The sequence below is a fragment of the Dipodomys spectabilis genome, unplaced genomic scaffold (genome assembly GCF_019054845.1).
Source record: "Dipodomys spectabilis isolate Male_0828 unplaced genomic scaffold, ASM1905484v1 ptg000009l, whole genome shotgun sequence".
Lineage (NCBI taxonomy): Eukaryota > Metazoa > Chordata > Mammalia > Rodentia > Heteromyidae > Dipodomys > Dipodomys spectabilis.
The window spans coordinates 1124034-1151852 of record NW_024870686.1 but is presented as its reverse complement, the minus strand read 5'-3'; the positions used below and the strand labels follow the sequence as shown (position 1 = coordinate 1151852).

Here is a 27819-nt window from a genome sequence, read left to right as displayed (position 1 = left end):
TGGATTTACATTTTCTTTATGTCCTTGGATGTTGAACATGTTTTAATATTGCTCTTTATTGTGCCAAAACCTGGTTCTTGGCTGACGGTTACTCCCATCCTTAATATTAACTACTCAGCAGGCTAAGGTTTGAATGATTGAGTTTCAGAGACAGTTTGAATAGAAGTCATTGAGACTTCATCCCAAGACTCTGTCTCATTTAACCAGCAAACCGTGGGAACTAGCTGAACAAGCAATCTGAGCAATTGGGTGACACTAGATACTAGGGGAGAAAATAACAGAAAAAGAAAAACATGTCACCTTCCTAGTTAATACTATTTAATCTAGGTATAATCAATTGTGAGAATATAAGTAATTTTGCTTTTTTTTAATTGTGAAAATACTGTACAGGAGTTACAATTATATGGGCAAAGGGCTGGGAAGTTGGCTCAGTGGTAGAGCGTTTGCCTTGCATGCCTGAGGCCCTGAGTTCGATTCCTCAGCACCACATAAGCAAAAAGAAAAAAGCCGGAAGTGGCGCTGTGGCTCAAGTGGTAGAGCGCTAGCCTTGAGCTGAAGAGCTGAGGGACAGTGCCCAGGCCCAGAGTTCAGGCCCCATGACCGGACCAAAAAAAAAAAACAATTATATGGGCAAGGTAATGAGTACATTTCTTATCAAGCATTGTAGCCTCCTCCTTTGTTTCCGCTTCCCATCCCTTCCCATCCTCCCCCTACCTCCCCCACCCAATCCTTCCCCCCCTCCACCAAAGTTGTAAAGTTCGTTTTCGACATAACAACTTGTACATCTCATCGTTGCAATGGGTCCACCTGTATCCTTATTAAAACAATTTGTTTTTTCCCTTCCCCTCCACAAAGTATACCAACATCAAATAAAATGAAAGCAGTAAATTTTGCTTTCAAAAAAGGCTGTAGATGATGTTTCGTGCTTTGGAATGCACATCTCCTTTCTGTTTTGTGAAGAGTGGGTCTCTTTTCCTGAAATCCCTGGGAGTGTGACCTGTTGCTGCTGATGTTGTAATTCTCTGTTACATCAAAGATATCTTACTTAAGATCCCTTCAAATGCTTAAATATCTTTGATTCTGTGTGAGGATTATATTGGGGAAAACACATGAAAGGACCTTAGGGTGTGAGAAAGGAACTTATAACATCCACCTGAGGAGCATTGCCTATAGAGCATGTGTAGGAAAAATTAACATTCATTATGTTCCAGTAAGATAACTTCAAGGGGCTGGGAGCTGATGGCTCATGCCTGTAATCTTACCCAGGAAGCTGAGTGGGAACGTCCATGAGACTCATATCTCCAATTAAGAACCAATAAAGCTGGAAGTGGAGCTGTGTGGCTCAAGTGGTAGAGCATTAGCTTTAAGCAAAAGAAGCTCAGAGATAACGCCCAGTCCCTGAGCTCAAGCCCCAAGAATGGCACAGAAAAATGATAAGAACAATATTTTAATGATGGAAAAAATATTAATTCTACATTTATCAGATAATGATCCATTGGTTGAAACCCCAGAAAGCCTAGAATAAACGTTAAAGTAGAATAAATGAACTGCTATTGAAGGCCTTAAATGAGACCCTTAGGGATCCCAAGCATGTGTTTATGAAAAAGTTAGAAGAAAATAAAATGACTTACAGACTTCCTTTCTTCCTTGAACTTATACCCAGCATAACTGACTAACAGGAACTAGCTAGAAGGAAGTGGCTAACAGCTTTCACTTGTGCAGGAATTTCTTTACTGCTTTTAATACTGTATCACAAACTAGATATCTTGAAATATTTATCAAATGACTTTCACTTATGGAACTTAAATTCTGGTGGTGGTAGACATGACAATATATGCCCAAATAAAATAAGATGGTGACCAAGGCTTTGTGTGTATTTTGTATTTGTAAATTCTGGTAGTTAATGAGGGAGTTCACAATTCACTATGGTAATCAGAGAAGAAACTGGAAAGGCAAGATTTGAACTGAGACATGAAGAACCAGAAGGATAAAGTGAATGAAGAGTAGAGGGAATAGACTTATGGAAATAAAGAGGTGACATTACAACAAGTACCCAAAGACGTTTCATGTCCCAGAGACCATGAAGAGTTGTGAAGGGTGAGGTCTGAGAAGCGACCAGCAAACAGCCAGAGGCCATGTGCTTTGTGGGACGTTGCTAAATTACTCAAATGGAATCACTTTGCTCTAATGCAAAGATAATCCATGGGCCAGGGTCTTAAAGCCTAAATTAACAGAATATAATTAGATTAATTGTAGGGGCACCTCTAAAATCTGGGAACAAAGGAATTATTGAGCATGTGTCAGACATCAGAAAATGAACATTGATAGCACACTGTTAATAACATAACTGTGAAGTCAGAAAACACTCACTCATTTCTTAGGACTTCCTTAAGAAAGTGCCTGAAGCAGAGCAGTTTGAACTATAGGATTGTATTGTTGCCCAGGTCTACTGACTACAAGTCTACTGCCAGAGTTGGCTGCTTGAGATGTGTGAGGGAAAGAAGCCAATGCCTGTCCCTAGCAGTTGTTAGTGTGTTGGAAAGCTACAGTGTTCTCTGGCTTAAAGATGGTGAAACATCATCTCTGCTTTTTTTTATTGTGAGAATACCATACAGAGGAGTTACAATTACATGGGCAAGATAACGAGTACATTTTTTATCAAGCATTGTTGCCTCCTCCTTGTTTTCCCTTCCTATCCCTTCCCATACTCCCTTTCCCCACCAAAGTTGTAAAGTTCGTTTTCGACATAACGACTTGTACATCTCATTGTTGCAATGGGTCCACCTGTATCCCTGGTTAAACGATTTGTTTTTTCCCTTCCCCTCCACAAATTATACCAACATCAAATACAGTGAAAGCATGGGTTATATCGTGAGGGAGGGACACACAAAGCAACAAAGAAATCATCTTGTAAATATGTTAGAAACAATTGCATGAAAGGAAAACAAAAACATTTGAATACTTATCTTGGGGTTCATTCCCCTAACATCAACTTATCTGACCTTTTCTGCTTGACTCAGACATATACTAGTTATTGCAGATAACAGAAACCATGGGAGCTGTGTTTCTTTGGGCCTGGCTTACTTCACTTAATATAATTTTTTCCAAGTCTTTCCATTTCCTAACAAATGGGGCAATGTCATTCTTTCTGATGGAGGCATAGAATTCCATTGTGTATATATACCACATTTTCTTGATCCATTCATCTACTGAGGGGCATCTGGGTTGGTTCCATATCTTAGCTATGGTAAATAATGCTGCAATAAACATAGTTGTGCTGATAGCTTTAGTATGGCCTTGTTTGTAAGCATTTGGGTAAATGCCCAAAAGTGGGATTGCTGGGTCATAGGGGAGCTCTATGTGGAGTCAAAGAAAGGTTGGACAAATGGGATTGCATGAAGTTGCAGAGCTTCTACATGGCAAAGGACATAGCTAGCAAGATCAATAGAAAGCCCACAAATTGAGAGATCTTCACTAGTCATACAACAGACGAGTTGTATTTTAGATATCTAAAATATACCTGGAACATAAAAAATTAAATCTCCCAAAATAAATCTTCAAAGAAACAACTGCCCAATAAATAAATGGGCTAAACACTTAAAGAGAAACTTCTCTGAAGAGGAAAGAAGGATGGCCAATAGAGTCATGAAGAAATGCTCGACCTTTCTAGCCATAAAAGAAATGCAAATCAAAACAACATTGAGATACCACCTCACCCCAGTTAGAATGGCCATAATCAAGAACTCTAATAACAACAGATGCTGGAGGGGATGTGGACAGAAGGGAACCTTACTGCATTGTTGGTGGGAGTGTAAACTTGTTCAACTGCTTTGGAAAGCAGTATGGAGGTTCCTCATCTCTGCTTTTATGTTCACATGATATTCTTCTTCTGTGTATGTCTGTGTCCAATTTTCTCCCTTATATAATGGCACCAAACATTTTGGCTTACAGCCCACAACCATAACCCTTTCTAACTTGAGTACATCTGCAAGAACCTCACTTTTGAACAATGTCATATTTGAGGTATGGGGACTAGGATGTTGATATATTATTTTGAGAGAGGCCCAATTCAATGTGTAATGTCTTGTAACAATAAATGTAAGGAGACACATCAAGATATGTCATCAGAAGTATCACCATACCAAAAGTATAACTTCAAAATAATAAATAAAAATTGCAAGAATTAAAATTTTAAAAATAAAATATAAAATCCCTTTGCACAACTACTTAAATATAACTGAAAATCAATACTTCAATAGTGATAGAGAATTTGTTTGGTTTTTGTCAGTTATGGGGTTTGAACTCAGGCCTGGGCACTGTCCCTGGGCTTTTCTGCTCACGATGAGCACTCCACTACTTTTAGCCATAGCTCCACTTCTGGTTTTCTGGTGATTAATAGAAGAGAAGAGTCTCCTGACTTTTCTGCCCAAGCTGACTTTAAACCACTATCATCAGATCTCAGCCTCCAGAGTACCTAGGATTACAGGCATGAGCCACTGGCCATGATATTAGATTTTAGTTCATTAACATTATATTAGAACATACTAAATAGAAGAATGATTATGATTATAAACATAAAGAAGACCAATCAGCTAAATTAAAACAGAAAACTGATAAAATGATAAGAATTCATACTCTGAAGACAGAATTTAAACTTAGAAATGTCTATGGTTTAATTGTAAACAAACATTTGGGACAAATAATAATCACAATTGTAAAACTCATGAAACAACAGCAGACCATATTCACTGAATATCATGCAATAAATGATGAAATAAATGCAGAACACAAAGATCTAATGAGTTAAAAACATTTAAATTTCTTTTTTTTCTAAAACTTTCAGAGTATTTAGAGGGCAAAGATAAGATGAAGTTAAGCAAAATGAACCCCAAGATAGGGACACAAGTGGTTTTTTCTTCCTTGCTATTGTTTCTAATGTAATTATAAGGTACAGTGTGATTTTTTTTGTTGCTTTGTATGTCCCTCCCCCATGGTATAACCCCTGTTTTCTCTGTATTTGATATCAGTATAATTTGGGGAGAGGAAGGGAAAAAAAATGTTTAAATAGGGATACAAGTGGACCCATTGTAACAATGAGATGTACAAGACACTATGTTGAAAAACAAACTTTACAATTTAGATGGTGGGGGTGGGGGTCAGTGGGAGTGTAGTTGTGGAGGTGGGAGGGAAGGGATGGTAGGGGGAAAACAAAGGAGGAGGCAACAATGCTTGATAAGAAATGTACTCATTACCTTGCTCATGTAACTGTAACCCCTCTGTACAGTATTTTCACAGTAAAAGCTTATAAAAAATTGCTTATCCCTACTTCTATTGTTTACAAGATGAAAACTGTTCTATGTAAAACATTTGTTTGTTATCAACTAGTTGAAATAAATAAACTAAAAATAAAGTTCAGAAAGTTAAAGAAGACAGTGAACATAAGCAATGCAAATTTGAAAGGTAGTCAAAAATTGAAATAGCTGATCATTTGGAATATAAACAATGAAATGGAGAAATCAATGGCCAGCCTAAGTGAAGAAAATGTATAATGCTATCAAATAGTAAAAGTAAATATAACTAAAAAGAAAGTGAAAATGTATATGCAATTAAATTTCAAAATTGCATTTCTCATGATGATATCAATTACACAGAAGAAGATATCAATTAGAAAAGACTTACCAACTATCTGTAAAAGATAATCAAAGATCTATTATCATTGCCTATTATGAAGTCCTCCCTTCTACAAAGGGCCTATAATATTGAAGGCTTTGTTGTTAGCTGCTACAGGGGCTATTTTAAGTGTTCGAAACTTTTAGAGGTTGGGCTTAGGGAGAGAAACTAAGTCACTGGTGGTATGGTTTAAAACTATATCCCTCCTTGCTTCCTGTCTGCTATGAAGTGTCCATCCTCTTCCTGCACACTCTCTGCTACCATGATACTTTGTACTACCTCAGGCCCGAAGCAATGAAACCAACTCAGCATGGACTGAAATGTCTAAAACTGAGAGCCCAGATACATCCTTTCTACCTCAAGTTATTTATGCCAGTAATTTGATCATAACCACAAAAGGTCTGACTAATACAGGCAATTAGCACCAGATGGGTAGGGCTATTGCTAGGAATAAACTTAATCCCGTGGTTTATACATCTTTGAAACTTATTTATGTGAGGAATTTGGGGAAATGTGGAGATGTGGGCTGGAGAAAGTCTGGAATTTTGGAAACAGGGTGAGCCTACTAGGAGTTCAGAAGACCAGAATGCCAGTAAGCAGGCAGACAGCAAAGAATGCTCATGAAGTTTCACATGCGAATAAGGACTCAACTGAGAATTAGACTAGTCACGCATGCTACCTTCTGGCAAATAGAAAAAGGAAAAAGCATTCTCTACATTTTCACCCCTGTCCTGAGACTTGGTGGGAGGCTGAGTTTAAAAATTATTGAAATTACAGATGAATTCATCTGGTAAAGAAAGTTACAAGACAGCCCAACAGGCAAGCTAGGGCATGGTTATTGCTGTCTGCTTTTACTCAAGTTTATGGTGAGAAATGGGGTGCAGAAAGCAGAGAAGAAAGGTCTGAAATACTTGCCATTTAGCCAGAAAAACTGGCTAGGGCATGAAGATATAGTTTCTGAAGAGATTTACCCCATTGCAAAGAAGTCATTACTCTCAGTCAGGACAATGGGCATTGTATTTTGAGGGTATTAATCATACTATACCCACCTAATCCGGATAAAAGTATTAGTTAATTTAAAAGACTTTCTTTGGAGAAGACAATTCTACGATGTCTTATTCACACATGACTCCTGTGCAGCCTCCCTGGTCTCCACACAGCACCCAGAGGCCACTGCAGCTGAGGACGGAACTGTGGAGCTACCACTCCAACTTGCAGCACACACCCAGGCATTGTCTCGGTGCTGGTTTTGCAGGCATGAGAAGGCAAAAGTTGTAAGGTCATGGACACTTCCACTTAAAATTCCCAGAAAAGCCTAGGAGACTGAGCCCTGTGTGGCAGAGGAAGCCCCTGAGAGCAAAGCATGAAGCTATGAGAGTGAAACAGTTGATGCAATATAGATCCTCAAGCAGCAGGATGCAATATAGATCCTCAAGCAGCAGGAGATGCGAGACATATGGAACATCTCCAGAGGAAAGCCACAGGCAGCAAGCCACAGCAAACCCAGGAGAGAAGCTGAGGGATTACAAACAGCAAAGCCATAAGGCCAGGGATCTCCAGCCCTCTGGGGCTCACATTCTGACACTACGTACCCTAGATGATACTTAAAATCATAATGAGCCATTTATCATTTAAAGTTTTCCCCATGTTTCTGCCTGCCTTTGGTCTCTTTCTTCTTTTCTATTTCCTTTCCCCTCCCTTTTTGGAATGGCAATGTTCCCTCTGTGTCACTGTTTCTTGGGAGTGTATAACTTGTTTTTATGAGTTTTTCTTGAGACTCAGAGAAGACTTTGTACTTGGACTTCTGAAAACAATGGTGGAAGTGTTAAGACTCTACAGACCTTTAGAGATGGACTGAACACATTGCATTTAGTGAGATAAGAACCTTTGAGGGAGAAATTTTATGGCTTGGCTATGAAATATCCCCACAAAAAGTTCATGTGTTGAGAGCTTCCCCCTCCTCCGCAGCTGCTGATCCTGCTATATTTAGAGATTCTGAAAATTTTAGAAGATGGGCAAGTAGGTCATTGAGGGGCATGTCCTTGGGACTATATCTTGTTCTACCTATCTCTCTGCTTCCTGCTCATTACAAAGTGAATACAGTCCTTGTGTGCTCACCACCACAGACTGAAACTGTGAGCCAAAATAATAAACTGTCGACCTTTTACCTTAAGTTAATGATGGGAGTTTTTTTTTCACATGTACAAAGAGTCTAACAATACACTGCCCACTCCCTCTTCCCTTCCAATGGGAGACTATGATGGATTCAAAGTCTACTTCACCAGTCCTCAAGGAGTAGAGATATCTAACACTAATGAAACAATTTCAGGACACAGAAAGTAAAAGAATGTTCAATTTTCTTTATGAATCAAAGTATAGGTCCTTTAACAAAACTATCAAAGTAACGAATTAAGATATATATATATAAATATATATATATATATATATATATATATATATATATATATATCCAGTTATGTCCCTGATATTTTGGCAAACTACCTAGAGTAAGAAGGAAAGAAAGAAAAAGATAAAGTTTAAAAAAAAGAAATGGGAAAGGAAAGGTAAAGAAGGAAAATAAGGGAGAAATCCAACAGTTGAATAAACCCTTCAGAGATGCTTCTAGAATTGAATACTAGAAGGCACTGATCATATCTCTGAGATTGACTTTATGGAGTATCACAAAGTACACTCTAATCAACTACCTGGGAAGGAAATTTTCTTCTGAATTTAATTCTAAATATAGTCCAATTCCAAAACAAATTTTATATTCCATTTCCTTTATTTATTTCACCATGGTTAGTTGCTTTATGGCTAGAAAACTTAAAATCATAATTATATCTAATTTTTGGCAGTGGCATTTACTGCAAACATAATTTTAGCTTCGATTTTGTGCTTCTATTCTATTTTCCTGGCTACAGTTCCGTCCAGATAATCTGGGAACTCATGTCTCTGTGTTTTGCCTTCACTCCTTGCTGCAAATGTGTAATCTTTTCTTTGAATGTGTAATCCTCCCATAGATGAATAAGTCCTTAGCAACAGCAACGGAAACAGCATCAGTTATTAACCTCAGTGTAAAGGACAAGTAAGTCAACACAAATGGTGCATTGTAATTCATTCCAAAATGAGAAAGAACATTTTAAAAACAATTCCTGGAAGATGCAGGAAATAAAAACTTTTTTGCTATTTCTTGCTTATTATCCTTACACAATACAACAAATACCAGGATAGATGGATCTCTTATTTCATGCTTTACAGTCATGATTCATTTCAAAATAAACTAGCTTGTTCACCACCTTATTGCATATTTATGTTTCTGTATATTTGTTTTATTATGCAATATTCTAGATTTAATATCAAGAAATTTTTGATATACTATGAGAATATACATTAATTTATAGCTCTTTACCACATAAGCAAAGACAAGATCAGTACAAAATAATCCACTAAATCCACTATGGTTTCTTATGAATTATTGTTCATCTTTTATGAACTGATCACATGTAGACAATTAAAATGTTTATCTTGGGCTGGGAAGATGGCTCAGTGGTAGAGCGCTTGCCTTGCATGATCGAGGCCCTGGGTTCGATTCCTCAACACCACATAAGCAAAAAGAAAAAAGCCAGAAGTGGCTCTGTGGCTCAAGTGGTAGAGTGCTAGCCTTGAGCTGAAGAGCTGAGGGACAGCACCCAGGCCCAGAGTTCAGGCCCCACGACCGGACCCAAAAAAAAAAAAAATGTTTATCTTTCTATGCAAATGGTACAATATTCAAAAAGTACCAAGGTGGACTGGGGATATGACTCAGTGGCTGAGCTAGACTTCCAGATGCAAAGCTTTGAGGTTGATTTTTCTGACACTGAAAAATATGATGCAAAAAAGTACAAAGCAAGAAACCTACCTAGTAAAATCTAAATTTCTCCCTCATTCCAATCCCAGAAGTAACCCTGTCATGAGATCCCATCTTCAAACCTGAAAATGCTGAGTCATAATGTTATAAGATTTATTTTCTTTAGGCATCCAGTCCTTTTAGAAAACTTCTTTTCCTGAAATTATATCCCTACAAAAATAGATATTAAAATAATAAAACTAATTTCTTCATGTGGCAGCTCTTTGTAGTGAGTAGTGAGCTAAGTAAATGGCTAAAGTGGAGATAGAAATGGTAGGATTCCCTAGGGAATTCTGTAGGACTTCAGTAGGGATCTTCAGTAGGGACCCACCCAGAGGAAGAGGGGAGAGGGGAGTTCACAGTTTCCAGAAGGGCAGGTTGAAGCAGACAGTGGTCCAGCTTTCATAGATGCTATATTCTAAAACTGATCTACCAGAAGGCTTCTACCCAGTTCTCCTTTCTCAAACCATTTTATCAGAGAGGTGCTGTCATTGTCTCCATAAGTATAAGGTGGGTAAACAAAATATGGATTAATATTTGAGGATACATTGCAAGAGATAATATGTTTCAAATACCCAAATGCTAGCATAGGAGAAATATATTGTACTTATGAAAACCAAAATTGTTCATAAGTTCAATAAATATCAGTGGTTTTCATAAAAAGGACATCTCAGTCTATAAATACAATGATGGCTGAATCATGTCCCATTCTAGCAACCAATAATATCCATGATGCATACATTAATTGAAAAAAATGCATTTCAGTATTATATTTGATAGTTACCAGTTTGGGGAATTTGCATTGTTCAACTGATTGTTTTAACAACAATTTTAGTGATGATTCATTCAATCCAGATTTTATTTAAATAATATTTAGAAGAAACTGTCAGAAGAGCTCTAATCTCTTAGTTTCTTCTGCCTGTTCTAGAAATATCCCACTGTCCCCCATTTGTCGACTTGGTTGCTGTGTGGGGAAAATTTTTAGCAGTGGTTGCCAAATCAGCGTGACATTATGTGGTAATCACTATGACTTAAATCTAAGTGTTTGCTATTTCTCTAAGTGTAATTCATGGAATCTCATTCTTAAAAGTTTGTGGGTTCATTTAAGAAATAATATACAGAGGCTGGGAAGGTGGCTCAGTGGTAGAGCACTTGCCTTGCATGCATGAGGCCCTAGGTTCGATTCCTCAGCAAAAAGAAAAAAGCCGGAAGTGGCTCTGTGGCTCAAGTGGTAGAGCGCTAGCCTTGAGCTGAAGAGCTGAGGGACAGCACCCAGGCCCAGAGTTCAGGCCCCACAACCGGACCCAAAAAAAAAAAAAAAGAAAGAAATAATATACAGCTACCTACATTTTCAATGGAATTTTTCAAAGCCACCATATGTTTTTCCTGAAAAAGGAACCAACAGAGAGAATACACTTTTGAAGGTCCTTTCAAAGATTTTACTTAGCCTTTGATTCAAAAGAACTTTTTCTCCTTTTCCCTCCTTAACCCTTCCTTTCACCTGATGATCCATATACCTGCCATTTGGTTTCATTTAGCTTTCCTGAAGTTGCCAATATCTCTTAAGTCTCAAGAAAAACTAGTTTTACTCATCAATTCTTTATAAATACACGTGTATACACATGTTCATCTAGACATATGCAATTATTATATTTTTCCTGAATTTTACTCTTATTTATTTTGTTGAATTTCCTTTTATCCTTCTACTTGTAATAAATGATAGTGCTATTTTATAGACTATACACCCAGTTCCTTGTGAGAGTTTTTAACAATCATTATTATTATCCTTAAGTTATTGTACAGAGGGGTTTCAATTCAACATGTCAGTTTGTGAGTACAATGAATCTTCATTACCTTTCTATTATCACAATGCCCACCCAAAGCTGAAGGAAAAGATGCCTGAATAAGTCCTGAGTTTCTTTGGAGCTATCCCCAAATATACATATGTACTCTTTGCCAGGAGATTGAGCAGGAAGGACAGGTTTAACTGCCAAGGAAGACAGACTTTATGGGCAATAAACATTCGCTAGGTCCTTGTGAATCCCACACCTGTAATTCCAACTATTCAGGAGGTGAAGACAATAAGATTACACCTGAAGGCAGCCCAGGCAAAATTAGCAAGATCCTATCTCAAAAACAAGTCAAGTAGGGTGGCTCACCCCTGTGGCTTCATGAGAAGTGGGAGTATGCAGATTGTAATCTGGGCCTGGCTTGAGCAACAGTGTGAGACCCTATCCAGAAACTCAAAACAAACAAACAAAAATAATCTGAGAAACCTCCATACTGCTTTCCAAAGTGGTTGAACAAGTTTACACGCCCACCAACAATGCAGTAAGGTTCCCTTTAGGCCACATCCCCTCCAGCACCTGTTGTTATTAGATTTCTTGATTGTAGCCTTTCTAACTGGGGTGAGGTGGAATCTCAATGTTGTTCTGATTTGCATTTCTTTTATGGACAGAGAAGTTGAGCATTTCTTCATGTGTCTATTGGCCATTCTTATTTCCTCCTCAGAGAAGTCTCTCTTTAAATGTTTAGCCCACTTGTAGATGGGGGTGTTGTTTCTCTGAGGATTTGTTGCTGGGGGATTTAATCATTTGAGTTTTAAGTATATCTTAGATATGAGACCCTTGTCCATTGTATGGCTAGTGAAGATCTTCTCCTAATCTGTGGGCTTTCTATTGATCTTGCTAGCTATGTCCTTGTGCAGAAGCACTGCAGTTTTCATGCAATCCCATTTGTCCAAACTTTCTTTGATTTGTTGTGTTTTTGAGTCTTTATTAAGAAAATTTAGGTCTGTGCCAAGGAGACCTAGGGTTTCTCCTATTCCATCCTGTAATGTTTTCAGGGTATCTGCTTTGAAGTCAAGGTCTTTGATCCATTTGAAGCTAATTCTAGTGCAGGATGATATATAAGGATCTAGCTTTAGTTTTCTACATGTGTTTAACCAATTTTGCCAGCACCATTTACTGAAGAGGCTGTCTTTCTTCCATTCTATTTTTTTAGCTCCCTTATTGAAGATTAGGTGGCTATAGTTCTGTGGGTTCATTTCTGGGTCTTTAGTTCTATTCCATTGGTCCTCATGTCAGAGCTCCCCTAGGACCCAGCAATCCCACTTTTGGGCATTTACCCAAACCATCACAAACAAGGCCATACTAATGCTACCAGCACAACTATGTTTATAACAGTATTATTCACCATAGCTAAGATATGGAACCAACACAGATGCCCCTCAGTAGATGAATGGATTAAGAAAATGTGATTTTTTATATATGTGTGTGTGTGTGTGTGTGTGTGTGTGTGTGTGTGTGTGTGTGTGTGTGTGTGTGAATTCTATGCTTCCCGATTGGTTATAAAATGGAAAAACTTGGAAAAAATTATATTAAGTGAAGTAAGCCAGATCCAAAGAAACATATGTCCCATGTTTCCCTTATTTGCAATAACTAGTATACATCTAGGATAATCTTACCACATAAGCAGAAAAGCTCAAAAGTTATGTACATATGACTATATAAGATGATGCTAAGCAAAATGAACCCCAAGATAGGAACACAAAAGGTTTTTTCATTGTCACTGTTGTTTTTAATGTACTATGTGATTTTTTAATGTTTTATGTGATTTTTTTTTTACTTTGGTATGTTCTTCCCCCAGAATATAACCCCTGTTTCCACTGTACTTGATTCTGGTGCCCTGCATCTTGTATATACAGTTTTCTAATTTGGGGAGTGGAAAGGAAATAACGAAATGCTGAAATAAGGGTACTGGTTGACCCACTGTAATAATGAGACATACAAGACAAAACCACAATATTATGTTGAAAACTGATTTTACAACTTCAGGGGGCAGGGAGAGAGGAGTTGGGTAGGTGAAGATGGAAGGGATAGTAGGGGAAAAACAAAGGAGCGGATAACAATGCTCAATAAGAAATGGACTCATTAACTTACTCCTGTAACTGTAACCTCTCTGTACATTATCTTTACAATAAAATAATAATAATCTGAAAAACAAAGTAAAGCAAAAGGGGTTGGCAATGTGGCTTCAGTGTAGACTGAAAGTTTAGCAGGTGCAAATTCTTAAGTTGAAACCCCAGTATCACCAAAATGGGGAATGATGCAGACACTTTCTGATTTGGGGCACTAGAGATCTGGGGTAACAGGTGCCTTGTCTGTCTTGTTTTCTGTGTCTTCTCTTGATCACTGCTCAGGCAACAGCTTCTACCCTATCAGCACCTACACAGACTCCTTCTCCATTGCTTAATGATCATTTACTTTGAGGCCAGGAAGTGGTTGATCAACAAGAGGCACAAGAACTTGGTAACAGTGGCCATCCCAAGAATGAGTATGAGAGCCATCACAGATTCATACCAATATGAGGTTTTCAAATGCTTTTGCTCCCTGTCTGCCCATTGCTCAGAAGTAGTGTGCTATATCATTGCATCTTTGTCATAGTCTTCATTGTCTGTGTCTTAAGGGATGTGATCAGGGCTTTGTTTTCCCCTTCCATCCTCTGATTGGTAACTGGATTGACTACTGGATATTCAAGAACAGTGGGTTGATAATTAGGATCAGCCTTGCTAAGCTGTCTTCCTGAACTTCCTCCCTTACCATACACTTCTCAGTCAACCCCAACAGAGGTTTTCTGTAATATCCTCATCATTGTGAGGATTCCCTTTATGCAGCAACACTACAGCCCTACCTCACCTGATTTCATTCAGTAAATGAACGACAGCATTGCACACACTGAGCATTTGGTCCCTCCCACACCATTCTCATGAAGTTTCCAACAGAGGGACAACCTGTTTCTCAGCTTCTTGACCTATGCTTTATGTATAAGAATTTCTCTGTAGGGGGTGGGACAGTGGTTCAGTGGTAGAGTGCTTGCCTTACATGCATGAGGCCCTGGGTTTGATTCCTCAGCACCGCAGAAACAGAAAAGGCTGGAAGTAGTGTTTGGCTTAAGTGGTAGAGTACTAGCCTTGAGTTGAAGAGCTGAAGGACAGAACCCAGGCCCAGAGTTCAGGCCCCATGACCAACCAAAAAAAAAAAGAATTTCTCTGTAGAGCACTTTTTCCTGGTGAAAAAAAAAAAAAAAGATTTACTTTGAGTTGAACTCAGGGCCTTGCACTTGCTATGAGGGCACTCTACTGTTTGAGCCACACCTCTGGTTCTTTTCTGCACTGGTTATCTATATATGGAGGGAGGGTAGTTCTGGGGCTTGAACTCAGGGCCTGGGCACTGAGCTTTGTTGCTCAAGGCAGCACTCTACCACTTGAGCCACAGCTCTACTTCTGGCTTTCTGGTGATTAATTGGAGTTAAGAGTCTCACAGACTTTCCTGCCCAGGCTGGCTTCAAACCATTATCCTTAGATTTTATCATCCTAAGTAGCTAGGATTACAGGCATAAGCCACAGGTGCCCATATGCATTGGTTATTTTTGAGATATAGTTTTGCTTTATCCCCAAGGCAACCTGGACTATGATTATCCTACTTGTGCTACCTGGAGTACTGTGGTGACAGGCAAGAGTCACTGTTCCAAGCATTGATTGAGATGTAGATTTGTGAACATTTTTGCCTGGCTTAGCTCCCAACTTTATTCCTGAATCTCAGGATTACAGGAGATTCTGTAATTCTAGGATTACAGAAGTGAGCCACCATACCCAGCTCCCCAGAGCACTTTAATTTGGCCATATCTCATAAACTTTCACAGGTAATACTCATTTTTATTAGTGCTTAATACATCTTTCATGCTGTTTAAATTAATGTAATTTAAAAAATGTTTAATTAAAAATGTTGAATTGTAATACTTTTTTTATTGTGAGAATTCCATACAGAGGAGTTACAATTACATGGGCAAGATAACCAGTACATTTCTTATCAAGCATTGTTGCCTCCTCTTTGTTTCCCCTTCCTATCCCTTCCCATACTCTCCCCATCCTCCCACCCGATCCTCCCCCTCCCCACCAAAGTTGTAAAGTTCGTTTTTCGACATAACCGCTTGTACATCTCATTGTTGCAATGGGTCCACCTGTATCCCTAGTTAAACGATTTGTTTTTTTCCATTCCCCTCCATAAATTATACCGACATCAAATACAGTGAAAGCATGGATTATTCCGTGGGGGAGGGACATACAAAGCAACATAGAAATCATCTTATAAATATGTTAGAAACAATTGCATGAAAGGAAAAAACAAAAAAATTTGAATACTTATCTTGGGGTTCATTCCCCTAACATCAACTTATCTGAACTTTTCTGCTTGACTCAGACATATACTAGTTATTGCAAACAAGGGAAACCATGGGACCTATGTTTCTTTGTGCCTGGCTTACTTCACTTAATATAATTTGTTCCAAATTTATCCATTTCCTAACAAATGGGGCAATACCATTCTTTCTGATGGAGGCATAGAATTCCATTGTGTATATATACCACATTTTCTTGATCCATTCATCTACTGAGGGGCATCTGGGTTGGTTCCATATCTTAGCTATAGTAAATAATGATGCAGTAAACATAGTTGTGCTGGTAGCTTTAGTATGGTCTTGTTTGTAAACATTTGAGTAAATGCCCAAATGTGGGATTGCTGGGTCATAGGGGAGCTCTACATGAAGTCTTTTGAGGAAACTTCATACAGCTTTCCAAAGTGGTTGAACAAGTTTACACTCCCACCAACAATGTAGTAAGGTTCCCTTCTGTCCACATCCCCTCCAGCATCTGTTGTTATTAGAGTTCTTGATTATAGCCATTCTAAGTGGGGTTAGGTAGTATCTCAATGTTGTTTTGATTTGCATTTCTTTTATGGCTAGAGAGGTTAAGCATTTCTTCATGTGTCTATTGGCCATCCTTCTTTCCTCTTCAGAGAAGTTTCTCTTTAAGTCTTTAGCCCACTTATTTATTGGGCAGTTGTTTCTTTGAAGATTTGTTTTGGGGGGATTTAATTTTTAAGTTCCAGGTATATTTTAGATATGAGGCCCTTGTCTGTTGTATGGCTAGTGAAGATCTTCTCCCAATGTGTGGGCTCTCTATTGATCTTGCTAGCTATGTCCTTTGCCATGCAGAAGATGACATGATCTTATATTTAAAGAATCCTATGGACTCAGCTCCCAAATTACTCAAGGTGATTCAAAACTTTGGCAAAGTAGCAGGGGATAAAATTAAACCTCAAAAATCAGTGGCTTTTCTGTATGCCAACAATGAGAAAAATGTGGCTGAAATTAGGAAAGCAACTCCATTCATAATAGCCCCACAAAAAATAAAATACCTAGGAATTAACTTAACCAAAGTGGTGAAGGACCTTTATGATGAAAACTTTAAAAACCTGAAAAAGGAAATCAAAACAGAACTTAGAAAATGGCAAAAACTCCCATGCTCCTGGATTAGAAAATGGCAATACTTCCCAAGGCTATCTACAAATTCAATGCAATACCTATCAATATTCCAACCTCATTCTTCCATTCTTCAAGGAAATAGAAGAGGCAATCCAAAAATTCATATGGAACAATAAAAGACCCGAATAACAAAAACGATCCTTAACAGAAAGAATGGTGCTGGAGGAATATCAATACCAAATTTCAAACTCTACTAAAAAGCCATAGTAATCAAAACAGCTTGGTACTGGCACAAGAACAGACCTCAGGACCAAAGGAATAGAATTGAAAACCCAGAAATGAACCTACAGACCTATAGCCACCTAATCTTCAATAAGGGAGCTAAAAAAATAGAATGGAAGAAAGACAGCCTCTTCAGTAAATGGTGTTGGCAAAATTGGTTAACTGCTTATAGAAAACTAAAGCTAGATCCTTATATATCACCCTTCACCAGAATCAACTCCAAATGGATCAAAGACCTCGGAGTCAAAGCAGACACTCTGAAAACATTAAAGGATGGAATAGGAGAAACCCTAGGTCTTCTTGGCACAGGCCGAAATTTTCTTAATAGAGACCCAGAAACACAAGAAATCAAAGAAAGGTTGTAATACTTTTTAATGTGTCAGTCCTGGATCTTGAACTGAGGGTCTGGGAACTGTTCCTGAGCTTTTTCATTCAAGACTGGCACTCTACTACTTGAGTCACAGTTCTATGTCCAGATATTTTGGTGCTTTACTTAGAGATTCTTGCCTGGGCTGGCTTCGAGCTATGATCCTCAGATCTTGAGTTCTGAGGAGCTAGGATTACAGGTATGATTTTCATTTTTTTTAAGTTTTAAAATTAAATTAAAAATTGAATTTTTTGTTAATTCATGATCTTTTTAAGGAATGTCCTATACTTTTATTTTCCTAGAGGAGGATTTAGACTGGACAGTTATCATTTCTATTTGATAGAAAGAAATTTATAATCCAAGAATAATACTGCTTTTTGGATTGCTATTTTGTAGAATTTCTGAAAAATGTTTCTTTCCTACTGTATAACCAATTTAGCCAGTATTTAACGGATTTGTGTTGTTATTTTTGTGATGATACTGGGGCTTCAAATCATGGTGTCATCTTTTCACTTGGCTTTTTTATTCACGGCTGGTGTTCTACCACTTGAACCATGCCCCCAGTTCCTTTAATCATTTTGTAAGACTATAAATTGTTCAATGCACATTTTTCTATGTGCTTAATTATTTACTAACTGGCTGAAAGAGACATGTCAGAAACTTAATTTATGAGTTTTTAGTTGCATTTCCAACAGACTTGGATAATATATTCTTGTGTAGTATCAGTTACTGCACAAAGGTACTGATTACACCTTCTTGATGGTTAGTGTTTTTATGAGATATGACCATTTTGTCATGTATGGTGTTGTTTTCATGCATTTTTGGAATAGAATATTTGCATATAAAATGGACCCTTCTATGTTCTTTATATGTAAACTGGACTGGGATGTCTTCACACAGCTTTCTGGAAATCTTATTTCCTCTTGAGTATTGTTTCTTGTAAATGTCATGCTCCTGGAATTTTGTTGTTGTATTGGTTTAAGAATATACTTATGCCTGCTGGAGACTCTGGTGGCTTAAAGCTTGTAATCCTAGCTACTCAGGAGGCTGAGATCTGAGGATCACAGTTCAAAGTCAGCCTGGGCAGGAAAGTCTGTGAGACTCTTATTTCCAATAAACCACCTGAAAACCGTAAGTGGTACTGTGGCTCAAATGATAGAGCACTCACCTTGAGCTGGAGAGCTGAGGGATAGCGCCCAAGCCCAGAGTTCAAGCCCCACAACCAACAACAACAACAAAAGAATATACTTGTGCCTGATGACAGTTGCTCACCCCTTTAATCCTAGCAAGTCAGGGGGCTGTGATCTGAGGATTGCAGTTCAGAGCCAACAAAGGGAGGAAAGTCCATGAGACTCTTATCTTCAATAAACTACTCAAAAAAGCTGATATGGCACTATAGCTCATGTAGTAGAGTGGTAGACTTGAGCAAAAGAAACTCAAAGACAGTAACCAGATCCAGAATACAAATCCCAGGACCAGAAAAAAAGAGTATACGTATTTCTGATGTTATCAAGCGTATCTAATCATTTTTCCTTTATGGTGATGTGTTTTATCAGTCTTTAGGAAAGACATAGAATATGGTGCCTATGTAAATATCTAACTACCAGTTGCTTCAACAAGCAAGTGAGGATCTGTTGGTAAAAGAATGTCAATGGGGACCTGTATACAGCAGGAACTCTGTTGTGTTCTGATCTCACACTTGAGGAGCAGGATTCAAGGTGGGTTTGGATTTTGAGAAGTGAGAGTTCAAACATGAGCTCCTCTGATTCCTCAGATTTCAATTTATTCACCTGATGAATATAGAGAAGATTTCAGTAACCCTATAAGAGTGTTGCATAGGGAATTGTACAATAATGCAGATAAACAACTCATGGAAAAACAAGCACTGAAATTTTAGACATTGTTAGTTATTTTTACTTATTTATTGGCATCTTAATGTGATTAATTCTATATTCATATCATAAACACAAGGTAAATCAAATCCATCCTGTGTGTCTCTGTAGATTTCTATGTGTTTTATTTTCATATTGTCCATTTGTATGTTGCTTTTAGCATGTTTTTCTTCACCTCAGCTTTCTTCCTTGTAGAAGCTATTGAACTCATGTGAACCTCTGCCTTCCGCCTTCTGGTTGTTATTGTATGAATGTGTGGGTGGCAGGGGAATTGGGACAGAGTTAGGATCACACATCTGATCATCTGACAGTCTACTTATTTTTAAATTTTATTTTATTGTAAAGATGCTGTACGGAGGGGTTATAGTTACATGACTAAGGTAATGAGTGCATTTATTTGTTTGTTTGTTTGTTTATCTGTCCTGGCCTTGAACTCTGGGCCTGGGTGCTGTCCCTCAGCTCTTCAGCTGAAGGTGAGTGTTTTACCACTTGAGCCACAGCACCATTTCTGGTTTTCTGGTTCATTGGAGATAAGAGTCTCACAGACTTTCCTGCCTGGGCTAGCTTTGAAGCATGATCCTCAGATCTCAGCCTGCTGAATAGCTAGGATTACAAGTATGAGCCACCAGTTCTTGGCTATGAGTACATTTCTTGTTGAATGTTGTTACCCCCTCCTTTGTTTTCTTCCCTATTATCCCTGCCTTTCCCCACCTCCACCTCCCCCCACCCCAAAGTTGTAAAGATCATTTACAGTGTCCTTGTTGCAGCATTTTGTTATTCCCCTTCCTTCCCTAAATTAGATAAATGTATATACAAGATAAAGGGTATCAAAATTAAATACAGTGACAACAGAGGATATAACATAGGGGGAAGAACATACAAAAGAAGCAAAAAAAAAATCACATAATACATTAAACACAACAATAACAAAGAAAAACTTATTGTGTCCATATCTTAGGGTTCATTTCACTATTAGTATCATCTTTGGTGTCATATGTATGTAGCTTTTGAACTTTTCTGCTCATCTGATGAGATTATCCTAGATAAAAACTAGTTATTTCAAGTAAGGGAAACCATGGGACCTATATTTCTTTGGGTCTGGCTTCAATTAACATGATTTTTTCCAAGTCTTTCCATATCCTAACAAATGGGGTGGTGTCATTCTTTCTGATGGAAACATAGAATTCCATTGTTTGTGTGTGTGTGTGTGTGTGTGTGTGTGTGTGTGTGTGTGTGTGTGTGTGTGTACCATATTTTCTTGACCCACTCATCTACTGAGGAGCCTCTGGATTGGTTCCATATCTTAGCTATGGTGAATAATGCTGTGATAAACATAGTTGTGCTGGTAGCTTTAGTATGGTCTTGTTTGTGGTCATTTGGGTAAATGACAAGAAGTGGGATTGTTGGGTCATAGGGGAGCTCTATGTGGAGTCTTTTGAGGAACCTCCATACTGCTTTACAGAGTGGTTGAAAAAGTTTACATTCCCACTTACAGTGCAGTAGGGTTCCCTTTTGGCTGTATCCCTTCCAGCATCTGTTGTTATTAGTTTTCTCGATTATAGCCATTCTAACTGGGGTAAGGAGAGATAGCCTACTTCTTAATGTCTATAAAGTAAAAAGGTACCCAGAACCCTAATTTCCCCAGTTTTCTTCCTTACCACTTTTTCTTTCATGAATAACATACTTTAGCATTGGGAATTTTTTTTCTTCTGTTTTCTTTTCTTCTTGGATCTGTTATAAGCTTGAGTAAGCAAGGAAAAAGTTATCATCTACAAATGAGTTACGTTGCCATAAAATAGTATGAAAGACTACAACTCTTAGCTCCTTTACTGTGTTCTACCTTTTTCCCTAGCACTTATCTTTCAGCATGCTATATAATGCGTATATTAATCATCTTTATTTATTGTGCAGATGTGGTTCCATGAGGACAGGGATCCTTGGGTATGCCGCTTACTGATGAAATGAATAGTCGTTGGGTAATGAAAATTGCTAAACACATATTTGTTGAACTTGAGTTGTAAATTTCCAATTCAAAAAAAATATACAGGAATAGGCATAGTCAGTCAATCCCTATGAGACAGTACCGTGACCTAACCCCAGTCAATATGCAGGAAAAGGCATTAAACACCTTCCTTACCCAGTCAGTAAATCCCTATGAGACAGTGGCGTGACCTAACACCAGTCAATAACTGTTCCCATCTCTCCTCTCTGCACTCCTCCACACTGACCTATGGTTTTAGAGAGGACATAAGCAGCTTACTTGGTGGCAAACTAAAAGTAAACATTCAAAAAGACTTAGAGAGAAGAAACTGCTTTCCCAAAACGAGCAAGCCTCCCAAGAAACACCTGAGTTGGGAGGCAGCAAAGCTTCCATTGTAATCAAATTGAGTTTGGTTATTGTTACTGCACTGGACTTAATTGACAAGCAGGATGAATTGGAAACTACAAGTAACTAAAGAGATGTTAAACTACCTAAAGCCGGTCTTTAAAAAATTCAGTTAATATAATTTTTTCCAAGCCTTTCCATTTCCTAACAAATGGGGCAATGTCATTCTTTCTGATGGAGGCATAGAATTCCATTGTGTATATATACCACATTTTCTTGATCCAGTTATCTACTGAGGGGCATCTGGGTTGGTTCCATATCTTAGCTTTAGTAAATAATGCTGCAATAAACATAGTCGTGCTGGTAGCTTTAGTGGTCTTGTTTGTAAACATTTGGGTAAATGCCCAAAAGTGGGATTGCTGGGTCATAGGGGAGCTCTATGTGGAGTCTTTTGAGGAACCTCCATACTGCTTTCCAAAGTGGTTGAACAAGTTTACACTCCCACCAACAATGAAGTAAGGTTCCCTTCTGTCCACATCCCCTCCAAAAACATAGGTCCCATGGTTTCCCTTATTTGCAATATCTAGTATTTGTCTGAGTCAAGCAGAAAAGGTCAGATAAGGTGATGTTAGGGAAATGAATCCTAAGATATGTATTCATTTTTTCTTTCATGCGAGTGTTTCTAACACACTTATAAGATTATTTCTTTGTTGCTTTGTATGTCCCTCCCCCATAGTGTAACCCCTGCTTTCACTGTATTTGATGTCGGTATAATTTGTGGAGGGGAAGGGGAAAAACAAATCGTTTAAATAGGGATACAAGTGGACCCATTGCAACAATGAGATGTACAAATCGTTATGTCGAAAACGAACGAACTTTACAACTTTGGTGGGGGGGAGGGGTGGGGAGGATTGGGTGGGGGGCAGGGGCAGGATGGGAACCGGAAACAAAAGAGGAGGCTACAATGCTTGATAAGAAATGTACTCATTATCTTGCCCATGTAATTGTAACCCCTCTGTACAGTATTTTCACAATAAAAAAAAATAAAATAAAAAATTCAGAGAGGCCAAGAGTTCACAGAAGTGCCTGGAGGGTTTTGAATGGACAGTTCTCTGACTGCATTCCACAGGCCTGGCTTTGTTTCAAATTTATTTCATTGGCATGTTACACACATTCCTTTTCCTCTCACGTTTGCCCTTTTCCCTCTTGTGGAAGTTTAGACTATCCTTTAGGGTGGTCATGTGAGGATCTGTTTCTTCTATCATACGCAGCTCAAATCTAAAATCTTTTCTGATAGCTCTTATACCATGTAATGATGTGATGTACCTAGTACAAATTAAGAACCACCTCTAGGAGTGGCAGGACACACAATCTATTTCTTCTGACACATATTAGAGCTAAATTTATGCAAGAGAAGTAAATATTTATTGGTTTAATGAAATGCCCAATACATATTTTGAATGAATGATGGCCAAAATGAACATGAGAATAAATATTTTCTCATCCTCTCTTCTCCCCCACAGTAATAAATATACACAATATTTTTTTCTGTTTGTCACATTTTATTTAGTTGGTCATTGCATGTATTCTTCCACAGGGTCACAGTTTTGTCAATGTATAGTAAGTGTTAAAATTTGTTAGTTTGATCCTTTCTTTTACATATTTTTTATTACCAAGGTGATATACAGAGGGATTTCAGTTACATAATAGCTATGAACATATGGCTATATAAGATGATGTTAAGCAAAATGAACTTCAAGACATGGACATAAGGGGTTTTTCTTTGTTGATGATGATGTTTTTAATGTACTATGTGATTTAGTTGTTTCCTTTGTTTGTTCTTCCACCTATAGTATATCCTCTGTTGTCACAATAAAATTTAGTTTATTGATTTTGAAAAGAGGAAGCGCAGTGGTATTGGTTTATTTGTACCATGCCAATAAAACAGATTTGCACATTTGTCCCTGCTTTGTTTTGCTTTGTTTTTAGGTGCTCCTCGTTTTTGTACTAAGCATCGGGTCTCTCATAATCTATTTCATCAATTCTACTGAGTAAGTAAAATTCTCTGTCATTTTTGTCTGATGTAAGAGAAACTTAACTACTTTGACATACCTGCTCAGGAATAATGTTTAATACACTTTCCCACAATACACAGACACTTAGGCAGACAGACAGACAGAAACACACACACACACACACACACACACACACACACATTCTCCCAGAGGAGTAAGTGTGTAGTGCACATACTTACTAGTGTAGTCAGCCCTAAGCTCAATTCTATAATAAATTGAGAACTCTCCCTTATTCTGCCATCCCCCGTTGCATGGGGGACACAGACATGCCTTAGATTCACCAGGGCTCCAAGCTTTCGTGTCATCTCCTTACTTGAGCCCTTATGAAGGGCAGTGAATTCTTTGGGTGTAGAAGTGTAAGTTCAGAGTTTTGAGAAAATGCCAGACCTCACCTCAAGTAAAGCAGCAGCCCTTTTCTGAAAGTTTTGCTTCTCTAGCAAGCTTAGAGGGGTTTGTTGGACTAAGCCAATTTAATCTGAACTCCATACCAATCTTCTGGAAGTCTCAGATGAACTAAATTATGAGCATGTCAGATCCCTCAAAGTCAGGACATGTTAGAGAACCTACAGAAACTGAGTGTGTGTTGTAAATTCCTAAAGATCTTATAGGAAACTATTTTGAATTTGATTCAAATAAGTCCATTTGTCCCATAGCAATTCTATATCAAGATATAGACAAGCTTAAAAACACCCTGACTTGATAAATGGTTCTGGAAATCAAGAGAGCCACATAATGTGTAGAGCAAAAAAAAAAAAAAAAAAAAAAAAAAACCAAAAAAAACCCCCAAAACTCTATTGATAAAAATTGAAATAGAACCAACAATCACATGACAGAAATGGTGGGTAATTTTCCTGTTATTTCCAGTTCCCTGGGTGGTCCAATTGTTTTGTTTATGCATGGCTCTACTCCCAAAAGAAAGGTAATTTTCTTCAGAGTTCAACTTTTGTGTGAACTGACCATCCACGTTGAATGCAAAGAAAATTGCCTGCTCTCTCATTTAATTCATTTTTAGTAACGTAACTTTTACAGTATTCCACTTTGCAAACTGTCTTTATTTCTTTTCCAGCCCTGTTGGAAGCTGTTCTTCATATGACGATATAACAATACCCATTGATTTGATTTTCAATGCTTTCTTTAGTTTCTATTTTGGGTTAAGAGTAAGTACCTATGAGAAGTCGGAGAAAACACACAAATACAACAAGAGCAAAATTACACAATCTAACCAGGTTTGAAGGGTCTAAGGATCAAAGGTCTGTGCTCTTAGCTGTTCAGTAGATGTAATGAGACCGAGTCCTCTCTCCAACTCAATTGAAAACCTGTCATAATGGCCTTCTATGGTATTCCACTTGCCACAGAGAAAGCTTTACCAGTAATCACAGGCTATTAGAACAAGCATAACAAGTCCCCAGGAGAGTTGATGCTTCCACTAAAGACATATGTTCCACTCAACTATGTAAAGTGCTTGTGCACTTTTGTTTCAGATTTTGTTAATATTTATTAAACGCTTCCCTTATTTTGGAAGCATTTATTAAGCACTCCCTGGATCTAGATTTTAATATATTCATATATGTAATGGTGAGAGAGACTTCTACCTATCTGTCTATATGTCTGCTTACCTACAGACACATATGCCCATGTCTGTAGACATACAAAAACAAGACTTTTAATGTATGTAAACATGTCCTGTATACATATCTTTGTATGTGTATCTATGTATATTTATTTCTGTGAGCTTCCTAAAACTTTGAACACATGGATGGTCAAAATCTCCTTTTATAGTAAGTAGACTCTGGAACTATATATTTCTTACTCTAAATAAGGAAGCTCATAGGGGCTATGACCAGTTGAACTAGAGAGATGCACCTTCTTTATTGAGAAACACCATTAGTCAAATCTCTTCATTCCTCACAGTAGCAGGTTTTATATACATAATTATGTACATTATATAATCTATGCATATATTATATACATATGTATAATTTTATATGTATGTATATAAATCAGAAAACTTTAGAAGCAGCAAAAAGCTCAGTATTCATTTATTGAACACCAATTAAAATCACAATTTCTGTGTCTATGTGTGCATCTGTATTTTGCATAAAGATGTATGTTTTTGCACATGTGTAAAATGAAGTGAAATCAAGTGAATGAAATGTAACTGAAAAATGTCATTTTCATATTGTGTTCACTTTAAAATTCCTTAAGGTAACAGAATTTTAGGTGTTATTTTCTATTTCATAGTTTTTGGCAGCTGGTGACAAGATCAAGTTCTGGGTGGAACTGAATTCAATTGTGGACATTTTTACCGTCCCACCAGCCTTTATTTCTTATTATTTGAAGAGTAATTGGCTAGGTAAGTCTGTTGTGAGAGTCACTACAGGGTCTAAAAGGAAGGTTCAACATTTGGTTAAAAGTATTCAATTTTTAAATGTCTCACTGATATTTAAGGAAATCCCTGGGACATATGCATATAAACACAATGAAACTGAAAAAAGTGTGGTATGAACAGGGATGGATTCCCATGATCTAACTCCTTTGAAAACTTAACTGTTAATTTGACAAAAGAAATACCATGAAACTGACACTGGGGAGCAGGTGGATGAATGGAGAAAGGAATGGTGGGTGAATATGGGAAAATGAAACTAAGAAACTTGAAGGGGATAAGTGGGGTTTAAACAGATGGGGGGGGGAGGGCTGGGAAGGTGGCTCAGTGGTAGAGTACTCGCCTTACATGCATGAGGCCCTGGGTTTGATTCCTCAGCACCACATAAGCAGAAAAAAAGCCAGAAGTGGTGCTGTAGCTCAAATGATAGAGTGCTCTCCTTGAGCTGAAGAGCTGAGGGACAGTGCCCAGGCCCAAAGTTCAGGCCCCATGACTGACAAAAAAGAAAGAAAGTAATAAACAGATGGGGGAAGAATGATGGCCAGTGTGACACTGATTAAGATATTGTACTCATAAACTGACATGTTGAAGTCTTTTTATATCTATTTAATGACAATTTTTAAAATATTTTTTAAAAATCCCTCCCCCTTCATAGTATGGTTTTGCATACATTTGCAGAGGCTATTTGTTAACCTTGGCGTATAGCAATGCACCCAGTATATGTAGGGACATCATAGTTATTTATAGAATAGCTATATCCATAATCTAGAAAGCAAGGCTCCCACAGTTTATTCCCCTATGACACCGGTGTGCTGGGATTTCATATGGGCTATGATATAAAAACAACTCCTGGTCTATAAAAGCTGATCATCAACTCTAGACCTATAAAACATATTTGGGACCTGTTTAGTTGTTTCATCTTTAAGATAGTTGTGGTAACTGTGAATAGCCATTGAGTAGCTTTGATCAGATGTCGTGTCATTTTCTATTTTGATTTAATTCTGTTTTATAGAACATAACCCCATTCCATCCCCTAGTGTCATCATTAGCAAAACTACATAAAAGAAAACATCCTATAATGCTGAGAATCATAGCATAGAGTTTATGTTCATAAAGATTGTATATGCGAGGTGTTTAAGTGCTTTAGGGAAATGTTGCTTTCAATTCTGTAGAAGAGTTAGAATGAGATGAAGAGTGCTGATTATACGTGACGTGTGCTTCCACATGCTTTTTGTTAATCCTATAGCTATATGAGGGGGTACTATTGAATCCCACTACATAGATGAGAAGCTAAATTGAGGAGGTTGCTTTAGGTGACAATAGCTAACAAGTGTCAGAGATCGTGCCCTTTATCCTACAGAATTATAATAAAAGTACAACATGATGTAATATAGTAATCTCTAGTATTACACAGTATCATACACCACTATATTTATTATATCATATTATATCTTACATTTCTGGGAGTGTAGCAAGTCAAGCTACTTCTAAAATGACCCTCTTCCTTTGGCAGCTTCACCCTTTTTCATTGTTTTATAGGGTTAAGGTTCCTCAGAGCTCTAAGGCTGCTAGAACTGCCTCAAATCTTGCAAATTCTACAGGTCATTAAGACCAG

The 27819-nt window shown here is 37.8% G+C and overlaps 1 protein-coding gene across 1 annotated transcript in view; it reads left to right on the top strand.

Annotated features, from left to right (window-relative positions):
* The window catches only part of Kcnu1 (potassium calcium-activated channel subfamily U member 1), a 182092-nt gene that overhangs the window by 5253 nt on the left and 149020 nt on the right, over nt 1–27819 (top strand). Inside the window, exons 3-6 of the mRNA XM_042699628.1 lie at nt 23736–23797; nt 24888–24978; nt 26063–26174; nt 27744–27819. Of these exons, the coding sequence (XP_042555562.1) occupies nt 23736–23797; nt 24888–24978; nt 26063–26174; nt 27744–27819 (341 nt within the window). The remainder of the gene's footprint in view (nt 1–23735; nt 23798–24887; nt 24979–26062; nt 26175–27743) is intronic.